The sequence below is a fragment of the Phyllobates terribilis genome, unplaced genomic scaffold (genome assembly GCF_046119375.1).
Source record: "Phyllobates terribilis strain yellow unplaced genomic scaffold, ASM4611937v1 Scaffold_1__5_contigs__length_1240528914, whole genome shotgun sequence".
In the NCBI taxonomy this organism is placed as follows: Eukaryota; Metazoa; Chordata; class Amphibia; order Anura; family Dendrobatidae; genus Phyllobates; species Phyllobates terribilis.
The window spans coordinates 1,067,235,460-1,067,248,281 of NW_027362761.1; the positions used below are offsets into that span (position 1 = coordinate 1,067,235,460).

At 41.5% G+C, this 12,822-nt stretch overlaps 2 protein-coding genes across 4 annotated transcripts in view; one reads left to right on the forward strand and one right to left on the reverse strand.

The window, feature by feature from the left end:
• EXOC1L (exocyst complex component 1 like) overlaps window positions 1–3,224 on the reverse strand; it is a 40,333-nt gene extending 37,109 nt beyond the window's left edge. Inside the window, exon 1 of the mRNA XM_073645465.1 lies at window positions 2,689–3,224. Coding sequence (XP_073501566.1) covers window positions 2,689–2,809 — 121 coding nt within the window. The 5' untranslated portion in view covers window positions 2,810–3,224. The remainder of the gene's footprint in view (window positions 1–2,688) is intronic.
• The window catches only part of LOC141159456 (uncharacterized), a 511,885-nt gene that overhangs the window by 145,373 nt on the left and 353,690 nt on the right, over window positions 1–12,822 (forward strand). The window lies entirely within an intron of this gene.

The following is a 12,822-nucleotide window of genomic DNA, read 5'->3' on the forward strand; positions in this document are numbered from 1 at the left end:
TGGCCCTTACTTTCTCAAAACATCCATTAAACACATGGTCCTAAATTGTCCATCCTATTCTCTCATCATTTACAAGGGAGTTAGAGATTTCCAATATTTTGGGTAAAAATGTCAGTAAAATCAATTTACTTAAGCATTTATTTGCATATATATTTAAAATATATTGTATATACTCATCTCACTAGGCTCTTGTGCTGGAATTTTTCACCATTTGGCCCAATAATTGCTATGCACACCACTGTCCAATCCTTTTGTGTAGTCAAATAGTCAGCCAATCTGTGAGCCCGATTAGTGGGCCAAATATCAGATCTCTGGTCAGGTTGCCTGAAAGCTCTGTTTGAATCTCTCAGGTACATATGTCTGTGTCAGTTATTAGTTTAGGCTACCTGGTTTTGTTCTTTGCTCCTACTTAGTTCTGACACAGTTTGTTCCCTGCTTCAGAATTCCCCTCAATCTCTCAGTATATTATCTGCTGCTGACCCCTTGACTGTTTTGATTACCCTTCTACCTGCCAGTCTGGGGCTTGTCCTACTACTTGATTTTAGGGATGAGTCCAGTGCACTAATAACAAGACTTGGTGCTTTTTCAATTTAGCCTTCCACCAGGACAATTCAACATGCAGAGTCCAATGATTTGAGACACCAGAGTTTGCAGAATCCAATGATCTGCTGTATTGGATTCTTGGACTGTACTTCTTTCAATATTGTCTAGATGTTGACCTTGACTTGCTCTTGCTCTGTGGTACTTTCTGCCATACTCCCTGCTGTCAGACACAGCTCTTGGTAATCTCCGGCAGTCAAATAAGAATGAATGGAATGGAGGTGCGCATGCTTAACCTCCAGTGTATCTAGACCGGGCTCTTCAGAGCCCCATTCTCAGGATTGGTAGAATTCCAAGAGTCTGATTGGTAAATTTCTACATAAAGGGGATAAACTTCCTAACTTAGCACAAATCTTTTAAACACACAATACCAATATTTGCTTTGGATGTATGTCAGCCTAAATGGGAAGCAGAAACACATAACCTTACTTGAATTTGTAACCCTTCCCCTGCTATATATATTTATGCATACGCAAGCAGGTGTTTCGGAGTTTACATTAAGGATAATTTTTTCCATGCTTATTAAATATTAATATAAAATGCTTTACATGTGATTAGTGTTAAGAACTGGCACTGACTTACTACTGCGAGTGGGAATCTAAATTGACAACAGCATTAACATGTTAATTTTAATGCTGAAGATCCACAGAAATTGTAAATTTGTACTGAAGAAATGAAATTGGTCAAAATTTTTGTAAACCTATAGAATATAAAATTCAGTATTTTTTTTCTTAAATGACATGATCTGTTAATACTTTGTTAGCTGGGTTTTGCATGAGGTTTTAACCCTTTCCCTGATTCACAGGTTAATAATTGCAAAATATATCAAGTAAATACTGTTATATGTTTTACTTCTTAACTGCCATAAAACTATAGATGCAAAACAGTTGTTTTTATTAATTTTATTGTATCACTGTATGCAAAGAGATACACCAACTACGGTCTTTTAGACATGAGCTATAGTTTTGCACAGAAAGCAATAAGGCCTGAAGGAAATGGCAAAACTTTGTCTTCTCCAGCAAAAACTTTGTTTGACTCTTTACCCAAGGAGTTCTTCCAGATCTACTTTAATAAGTAATGTGTTTCCATAGTGGGGCCAGTGTCAGACAGAGGAGCAGATAATATAGGAAGTCACTTTTGGCTCACCCTGACATCGGCGTACCTTAAATTTTAGTTGTTACTCAAGTATATACCTCTCCAATATGACTTACTGCATACTTCTAAAGATAGTTTCTCACCATGTTTTCTCATTCTGTTGAAATGACACATGCATGCCTACCATACATCATCCTGATTCTTTGCACTTGCATAGTAAAAAAAAAATCCAAATTGATTGGGATCCGGCTGTTCAACTGAACAATAAAAAAAAAATCAGACAGTCCCCGATTGTCCTACTAAAAAAATGGGTCATGATGACACAAGTATGCCATGTGGGAGACAAATCAAACAAATGTTTGAAAAGATTAGTGAATTCTGATGTAAGAATAGTTTATGGTCAGTAAAACATATAAGGGCTTCATAAATTGTTTGGTGGGAACTGAAAACTGCCACCTTGGGATGATGCCATGTTTATGAGTAAGCCTTTTATTGTAAGCTTTTTCCATAGGTGTTAAATCAGTTTTGCCACTACTAGGTTATATCTGTTTTTTCCACTTGTCTTTATTTTATTCATCTGTACCTTGTTATAATTTTCATATTGTAGCCAGCAAAAAATATTAGTTTAAAATATATAAAAGATATAGAAATATATGCGGTAGATTATTTAAGCAGAAATAAAAAAAAAAGCCCCTTGGGCTCATGTTGAATTTCATTGAATTTATCTACTAATCAGAATTACATACTGTATTAACACAGACAATATTGCTGTATTGTTTTACCAGGAGACATATCTATAATGGCAGATTCAGAAGAACTTCACTTAAAAAGAATGTATATAAAAGTATAAATTTTCTCTAAAATGTAAAAATTGGCAACACAATTATACAGTTAAATGTTTAACGAATGAGACCCTGATGCAAAATGAGAACATGTAAGAGATTATAACGATTGATAAGTGAAGGCGAAGCACTGACATACATTATATATTACCTGAGGCACATAGATAAAACCTCTCCTTGGTTTTGGACTTTGTTTCGATGAACTCATACAAAGTGTGTCCTTTTGGTTTGAAAAGTTTTTTCTCCATATCTTCCTTTAGGAGTGATGACATATCCAGTTGTTAAAAATCATCCACATTCAGGAGAGTTATCTTAGTATCCTTGTCCTCCTAGGTATTCCTTAGGACTTTATGTAACATAGAACTTCAACACTTTCTTAGCTTCCCAATGTTGTAAGAGTCCAATTTCACGGAAGTCCTCGCAGCAACTATCCTCTATGTTGAAGTTCTGTAAGCTCTTGTGCCTACGGAGTTTGCACGTGAATTCATAGTTTGACGTATATAGAGACGCAACTTTAACGTTCTTGTCATTTGTAGAGATTTTTAAACTCCAAAATGAGGGAATAGAAAAGCTGTTTAGATTCCATTAAAATAATCAGTTAACAGCTGTCTTGATGTATTGATTCAGCTCCTCTTCCATTAAGACTATTATTACAAGTAGCAAATGAAGGCAGGGCCGTTCTTTTATACTGCTGAACACTTAACGCTTCCCACAAGTCTATGCCCATGACGTTGCTTTAGAAAAAGGAGCCAGACAATTCCCAGTCCAAAACCGCTTTTCAAAACCATGCAGCATCCCTTGCATTATCGCTAAGAGCACTACTTCATGAAAAGAGCTGTATTCATTTAGATTCGGCGCTGCCCTTCACAGGGGCCAGGAGTTATTTATTAAAAGACACTCTCTTTGTATCTGAAATCAATTTTCATTAACCGTGAACGAATCAATGCAGCATTTTTCTCTTTGCTTTAAATTCACAACTTCCCCCAAACAATCCCCTTTTCAACACTTATTTATGGCCTTCTTTTCTTGTGGCCATTTCATACTATCATCTGACACTGGATCTACAAAGCAACAATGAAAAGTCTTCCACCATCAATTGTAATAAGTACTTCGTTTTTTAATTAATTTCCTAGAAAGATTAAATGTACAATATTTTCTATCTAATTAGATCACATATGTCAAACTCTGGCCCGCAGGCCAAATCTGGCCCACATGGTGAGTATATTTGGCCCGCAGACCTGCATAGTGAGTATATTCTGCCTGGCATCGCACTTTCACTCAGCACCACACTTTCAACTGTATCAGCATCCTAGATGCCGATACAGTTGAAAGCAATGATGCAGGAGGGAGCATCAGCTGACGCTACCTGTCCCATCCTTCCCCCTCTGCGTCTGACGTCTCAGCGCAGCGGGCGAGATGTTGTCATGTCTCGCTGTAGCAAGATGTGCAGAGGATCTGAAAACACAATGAAGAGACTGGAACAGCAAGGGAACGGGCAGAGGTGAGCGTTCTTTTTTTATGTGGGGCCCATTATTCTGTATGGAGCACTATGTGAGCCCTATTATACTGTATGGAGGTCTATGTGGGGCCATTATACTGTATGGAGGACTATGTGAGGCCATTATTCTGTATGGAGCACTATGTGAGGCCATTATACTGTATGGAGCACTATATGTGGCCCATTATAATGTATGGAGGACTATGTGGGGCCATTATACTGTATGGAGCACTATGTGAGGCCATTATACTGTATGGAGCACTATGTGAGGCCATTATACTGTATGGAGCACTATATGTGGCCCATTATAGTGTATGGAGCACTATATGGGGCCCATTATACTTTATGGAGCACTATGTGGGGCCAGTATACTGTATGGAGGACTATGTGGGGCCCATTATACTGTATGGAGCGCTTTGTGGGGCCATTATACTGTATGGAGGACTATATGGGGTCCATTATACTTTATGGAGCACTATATGAGACCTATTATACTGTATGGAGCACTGTCTGGGACCTATTATACTATACGGAGCACTATGTGGGGCCCATTGTACTGTATAGAGGACTATGTGGGGCCCATTATACTGTATGGAGCACCATGTGAGGCAATTCTACTGTATGGAGCACTATGTGGGCCCATTATACTGTGTGGGGATTGCAGTAGGACAGGGGTGGAGAATCTTTTTTCTGTAAAGGGCCATTTGGATATTTATACCATCCTTTTGGGGCCTTACAAATGGTGTGCTACCTCCACCCACAAAGTAAGTCCTGACGCTGGCACTGGTGTCAAGATGTAATCTGTCACTGCATGCGCCTCATTGTTCAGTAGTGAAGACTGTGTGCTCACAGAGCAAGAAGAAATTAATGGGCCAGCGGCCATCAAAATACAGCTGCTGGCCCAAGCACTGTGGTCCCCAGAAATCTGCCCGGAGGCCGGATGAAAAGTGATCGAGGGTCATAAATGGCCTACGGACCTGAGATTCCCCACCCCTGCAGTAGGACAATCATACTGTGATGGGGTCACCATGATTTGGCGGGGGGATTGAGGGAGAGGGGTACAGTAGGGTCACTATACCGTGCGTGTGAAGGATACTGTGGAGGAATTTACTGTGGGGGTGTCTTACTGTGTTTGGGGGCACTTTTGTTGTCATCCTACTTTATTACCTGTATTATTCAAGGTTCTTTATCCTTTGTTATTACATATTTAAATTAGGCCATATGCTTTTTACTGCTCTTACATAACATATTACATTATTCTGATATTTTATTCTAAGACTTATTAATTGAAATGTACTTTATTTGATGAGATAACCCCTTTATGTTTTTTCCATATGAATACGTTTATCGCTATATTTGATAAGGAACAACTTCCTCAAATGTAGATATTTTTTTAATAAATATCAAGGTTGGCCTGCGACTTTGTCCAAGCTTTTAATTTTGTCCCTCTGTGTATTTGAGTTTGACATCCCTGATTTATGTGATCAACAGTCATTTGGCTCTTTAAGTGTTTTTAATGTTGTCTTTGGTTTCATGTACAATAAACATTAATTATTTTCGGTGATCCCTTTTTGCATACTTCTCCCTATCCTCAGTATAGGCCATCAATATTATCAGCTACATTTGTATGCCCTTCCAACAGATAGTCACCTCACAAAATAATAAATAACATTTACCACATGTCTGCTTTACATCGGCATCCTATTTAAATGTCTATTTTTTGTTAGGATATTAGAAGGGTTAGAAGTTTAGCAATTTTTCAATGAAATTTACAAAACCTATATTTTTTGGGGTCTATATGTCAGAAAAACTGCAAACAAGACCGCATTTTAAAAATCTGCACCCCCTCAGCATTTTCAAAACTGCATTCAGAAAGTTTGTTAACCCTTAATGTGGAAGAAAGAAATTAAACATTTTATATAATATATATATATGGTATATATAAATTATTATTTTCTTATTTAATAAAATGATGCTTTAGCCCCAAATTTTCAGTGTAAAAGGAGAAAATGAACCCCACAATTTATTGTGCAATTTCTCCTTTGTACACAGATACCCCATATGAATTACTCAGAAACTATTGTTTGAGCACATGGCAGGGCTCGGAAGGGAGAAAGTGCTATTTGACTTTTGGAGTATAATTTATTCTGGAACAGATTGTGGATGACATATCACATTTGCCAATCCCCCATGGTGCCAAAACAGCAAAACACCACCCACAAGTGACCCCACTTTTGAAACTGCACCCCTTATGGCATTTATCTAGGGGTGCAGTGAGCATTTTAAACCCACTGGTGATTAGCGGAATTTTATATTGTTGGAACGTAAAAAAAATTTTTACCATTAAAAAAATGTTGCTTTAGGCCAAAAATTCTCATTTTCACAAGAGTAGCAAGAGAAAATGGGCCTGACAATTTTTTGTGCAATTTCTCTTTCGTAGAGTAAATTTCTCTTTCAGAGTGAAAATTGCTAATATGCAGTTGTAGTGCCTGTACATTGTAGTGCCCGTACATTGTAGTCCCCGTACATTGTGCCCGGCTTGTGCTTCTGGAGACTCGCACCCTGAAATTTGTTAAGTGGCTCTCCCCATTGCAGTAATTCTGAACATGTGGTCGCTAACTGCAGTTTAGGCACACTGTGGGGCACAGAGAGGAGAGGAGAATTTGGATTTGGCAGTGCAGATTTTGCTGCATTTATTTTGGTAGTAGCCATGTTGCTTTTCCAGAGCCTTTGTGCTTCCAATAACGTGTAAATCTCCTATTATTCCACTGACAGGTGACGGACCAGAGTGGGGACTTGCTTTTTTTGTGGGTTGAGTTGAAGCTGCTATTGGTAGCATTTTGGGGTACATAAAGGGGTTGTCCAAGACGCTTTATTTTTTTTCTTAAGAGCAGGCAGTTTGTTCCTACCTACCTGTCTGTTTTGCCTGATGTTGATCTTGGCTGCCTCAGAACAGTCATGGACCACTCCTGATGGCAATTCTGTAGCTTCTGGTGACATCACATTAATAGAGCAGCGGCTTCTCTTCCGCTCTGCTCTGTTGATGGGGCGTGACAGCCGAAGTCATGCTGATTGGCAGCTCAACGCTGCCTAACTGCGTGGAGCCAGCTATCAATCAGCATGACATAAGTAGTCACACTGTGACGACAGAGCAGCTCGGAAGACGAAGAGCTGCTTCGCTAGCAGGAGTGGTCCGTCAGTGCTCTGAGCCGGTGCCAGGCTGAACAGAAAGGTAATCAGCAACTACCTTCCTTTCAATTCTCAGCCCCATAGGGAAAAAATAGTCCCTTAAAATCCCTTTAAGGCTCGGTTCACATGAATCCTCTGCTCTACGCTAAGCACTTACATCGAAGTTTCCATCTAAATCTCTGAAAGTCTTGATTCAGATGAAAACCCCTGATGTATCCATTCAGTGTAATGATGCAGTAGAGTTACTCTGGACTCTTCTGGCCTCTGTTCAGTGGTGTCTGTCTTTTCAGTGGTGCAGAAAACTGTGGCCGACCGCACTATTTTGCACTTCTAAAAAGACGGACACCACCGGATCATAGGCCAGACGACGTCCACAGTGCTTCCATCTGCCAGGGCTTCCATCTGAATCACGTATTTCAGAGATTTACACATAAACCCCGGTGTAAGCGCTCAGAGCAGAGCACAGGATAAATGTGAGCTGAATCTTACTGCAATCTTTGGGATAATATACGATTAGCATATAATTTAATAGGTAACTAAGTGTTTACGTGTCTATAACTAGAAGACCTACATGTATGACACATAAACTAGATATGTTTAAAAATAACATTTATTATTGAATAAATATACTAAAAACCACATAATATGGGTAAAGCAGGGAAAGGAAACACATGGGGAGAAAAAAGTCACAAGGGTAGATTACGGCTATCATTGAATTACATGCATAAAGTGCAAATCATTAGAACCATACTCCACAGAAATATACTGCATATATTGAAAAAGGAGTGCAGCAATAAAGTGCATAGTGCCAATTGTGCAAACTCATAACAATAAATATAAAATAATGCAGTAAAAATAAATGAACATGGTGTGCAATATTAAAGCTTGTGCAAAGTAGCAGAGTATGTACTAACCCCTGTGACCGGGATCCGATGCGCGTTTCGCCTGGGGCTTTCCTCGTCCCCGCATGTTTTTTTTTGGGTGTCTAATAACCGTGAAACATGCGGAGCAGGGACTCGAGCATGTCACTCGAGCACACGCTGTACATGGTGCATACCTAAGTACCCGATGCAAACTCAAGTAGTGAGCACTTGCGCTCAAGAATAATGACAACTTATTCAATATGATGACCTAATGTAAACAAATTCTGTGCCGTACCTCTGGGTTCAAAATGTTCACTATACACCTTAATAAAATCTTTGAGGGGTATAGTTTCCAAAATGGGGACACTTGTGGGGGAGCTCCACTGTTTAGGCACATCACGGGCAGGGCCGGCCTTAGGGTATATGGCGCCCTGTGCGAAATCCCTCTTGGCGCCCCCCCCCAAAGAAAAAAAATTAAACTCATGTAGGTGAAAACAACAAGTGCATTTTTTATTAATCAAATGATCAAGTAATAACAAGCAACAAAAGTTGAAAAGTTTTAAAGCCGCCACCACGATAAGGTAGACTCTTCTGGCAGGGCCCTACTCTAACCTATTAAAATTTTCTTAAAATATCCAATACTCTTTTTAGATATATTTTTATTTAGTTTTCTTTAAGGGAATGTGTCATATACATTTTTTTTTAAAAATGACCAATAATACCACATACAGGGAATACTGCCACACCATGACCAGACCACATATTACCACAACATAGTGACCGAATAATACCACACAGAAGGGGGAAAAACTGCCACACCATGACCAGACCACATATTACCACCACATTACTAATATTACCACCACATTACTAATATTACCATAAGTGTCATTATGCACGGGAGCTCTATACATGGTATGTATAATGTAAGTGTCCAGGTAATCTAGTGATCACCAGTGACATTATACACAGGAGCTCTGTATATAGTGTCAGTGTACAGGTAATACAGTGATCATCAGTGACATTATACACAGGAGCTCTGTATATAGTGTCAGTGTACAGGTAATACAGTGATCACCAGTGACATTATACACAGGAGCCCGGTACATAGTATATAGTGTAAGTGTACATGTAATACACTGACTCACTGGTGACGTCTCTAGGTGAAGTCCTTCAGCTACGCTTTTCTCCTTCATCCAGCACAGACCGCCATTACGTCTTCCAGCCAGGACTCGTCTCTGCATAAAATAACACAGTTATCTAGAGCACATTCCCCAACTTCTACATTACGCAGCTGAATACAGACGTGTATCCACCATCAATATATGGTTAGTTATTATACAACCTACCATTCCAAATATAAATTGTAATCCACCACGGTGCCCCCATTAACTGTAAATAGGCACTTAATATATAATTTAATTAGAACCTCTACTCTTTCCGCCAATTTGTTACCAGTTACACTCCTGCATCCGCAACGCCCCCTACTCTATACTTCCTGCTCCCCGCATTCATTATTTACATGCACCCCCTGCCCCAATTCATTATATCATGTCCTGCTCTCCCCACCCCATCATCATTTACTGTCCCCCACCCCACATTCATTATGTGCAGCTCATTATCCCCCTACTCCCAATTCCCCCATGTGCAGCTCATTTTCTCCCAATTCCCCCATGTGCAGCTCTCACCCCCCCATGTGCACATCTCTCATCCCCCTCCCCCACATGTGCCCCTCTCTCATCCCCCTCCCCCACATGTGCACCTCTCTCATCCCACTCCCCCACATGTGCACCTCTCTCATCCCCCTCCCCCACATGTGCACCTCTCTCATCCCCCTCCCCCACATGTGCACCTCTCTCATCCCCCCCATGTGCACATCTCTCATCCCCCTCCCCCACATGTGCACCTCTCTCATCCCCCTCCCCCACATGTGCACCTCTCTCATCCCCCTCCCCCACATGTGCACACCTCTCATCCCCCTCCCCCACATGTGCACCTCTCTCATCCCCCTCCCCCACATGTGCACCTCTCTCATTCCCCTCCCCCACATGTGCACCTCCCATTCCCCCCACTCCTAGTAAATTGTATTTAAAAAAAAAAAAAAACTTGTTATACTTACCCCCATGCGATCCCTGCAGAATCCTCGTCCAAATCGATGACACCAGGTTCTCCTGACTTCCGGTCATGTGACGGTGCCGTCACATGACCGGAAGTCAGAGAAATCATGACAGAGATGTTCCGGCCCCGGCGCTTAGCATGGGGCCGGGGGCCCCATGAGGAGAGAGACACACAAGAGGGGGGCCCCCAAGGGGGCCCCTACCGGCCGGGCCCCATACTGGAGTCAGGGCAGTCATGCCCTGATGGCGGCCCTGCTGGAGGCTGAAGGGGCCCCCTCTCCCTCGGGGCCCCCGTTCAATGAACCGGCTGCACGGGCGGTAGTTCCGCCCCTGTGTGTGAGGAGGAGAGAGTGCAGCGCGCCCGGGTCCCGGCCGGACATTTCAGAGCAGAGAGGGGGCGCCGGCGCCTGAGCACAGAAGAAACGCTGGGCGCTCCCTCTCTGCTCTTCCATAAGAAAAATACCGACGGGGAGGGAGCCAGCGCAGCGCCCCCCTTCACTCTCAAGTTTGAGGCGCCCTGTGCAGTTGCACAGCTGGCACGCCCCAAAGGCCGGCCCTGATCACGGGCTCTCCAAACGCGACATGGTGTCCGCTAACAAATTGAATGGAAAATCGGCTCAAATTGTTAGCGGACACCACATTGCGTTTGGAGAGCCCCTCTGTGCCCAAACTTTGGAGCTCCCCCACAAGTGACCCCATTTTGGAAACTAGACCCCCCAAGGCACCTTTCTAGATGCATAGTGAGCACTTGGAACCCCCAGGTGCTTCACAAATTGATTCGTAATAATGAAAAAGTGAAAAAAAAACACTTTCATTTTTATGAATCAATTTGTGAAGCACCTGGGGTTCCAAGTGCTCACTATGAATCTAGATAGGTGCCTTGGGGGGTCTAGTTTCCAAAATGGGGTCACTTGTGGGGGCGCTCCAATGTTTGGGCACACAGGGACTCTCCAAATGCAACATGATATCCGCTAACAAATTGTCGGCTCAAATTGTTAGCGGATATCATGTTGCATTTGGAGAGTCCCTGTGTGCCCAAACATTGGAGCTCCCCCACAAGTGACCCCATTTTGGAAACTAGACCCCCCAAGGCACCTATCTAGATGCATAGTGAGCACTTGGAACCCCAGGTGCTTCACAAATTGATTCGTAAAAATGAAAAAGTGTTTTTTTTTTCACTTTTTCATTTTTATGAATCAATTTGTGAAGCACCTGGGGGTTCCAAGTGCTCACTATGCATCTATAAAGGTGCCTTGGGGGGTCTAGTTTCCAAAATGGGGTCACTTGTGGGGGGGCTCCAAAGTTTGGGCACACAGGGGCTCTCCAAACACAACATGGCGTCCGCTAATTATTCAAGCAAATTTTACAATCAAAAAGTCAAATGGCGCTCCTTCCCTTCCTTGCCCTGCTGTGCGCCCAAACAGTGTTTCTTCCCCAAATATTGGGTATCTGCGTGCCCAGGGGAAATTGCACAACAAAATAAAAAAAATTGGGTCTAAAGTAACATTTTTGTGAAAAAAGTTAAATGTTCATTTTTTTCTTCCACATTCAAAAAATTCCTGTGAAGCACCTGAAGGGTTAATAAAGTTCTTGAATGTGGTTTTGAGCACCTTGAGGGGTGCAGTTTTTAGAATGGTGTCACTTTTGGGTATTTTCTGTCATAAAGACCTCTCCAAGTGACTTCAAATGTGATGTGGTCCCTAAAAAAATGGTTTTATAAATTTTGTTGGAAAAATGAGAAATCGCTGGTCAACTTTTAACCCTTATAGATCCCTAACAAAAAAAAATTTTGGTTCCAAAATTGTGCTGATGTAAAGTAGACATGTGGGAAATGTTATTTATTAACTCTTTTGTGTGACATATTGCTCTGATTTCAGGGCTTAAAAATTCAAATTTTGAAAATTGCAAAATTTTCAAAATTTTTGCCAAATTTCCATTTTTTTCACAAATAAACGCAAGTGATATCGAAGAAATTTTTCCACAATCATGAAGTACAATATGTCACGAAAAAACAATCTCAGAATCAGGGGGATCCGTCGAAGCGTTCCAGAGTAATTACCTCATAAAGTGACAGTGGTCAGAATTGTAAAAATTGGCCCGGTCATTAACGTGCAAACCACCCGCGGGGCTTAAGGGGTTAAAGAGAATATGTTAGTAGTATCATCCCTCCTAAGCTGTGTATTTGGGAATGTAGGTCATAGGAAGCTGAATAAAATAATATTTTGATATCAGCAATTTGATGTTTTATTCCAGAGAAATCCACATTTTTCTTATATGTAAATGAGCTGTTCAGGACTATGGGCCAAACACTGTTCTGAATGAGAATCTGCAGCCAGAGAGTATTGTACATGAAGGGGAGTTACCAGTGTGATGTGTAATGGTCACTCTCTGCTCTCCTGATCTCACAGCAGAGCTGTGTGTGATTATACCTGACACATCTGCAGGTTCCACTCAGCTTCCAGCTCACAGGCAGTGTTACAATACAGCAGAGCTGTGAGAGCTGCAGCTACTAATGTGTTTGTTATGAGATAAAGCTCAGTTCTCCTGTTCTGAGTTACATGTCTAATACTGGTAATATCCCCTTTCATGTATAATAATCTCTGGAGGCAGATTCTCAT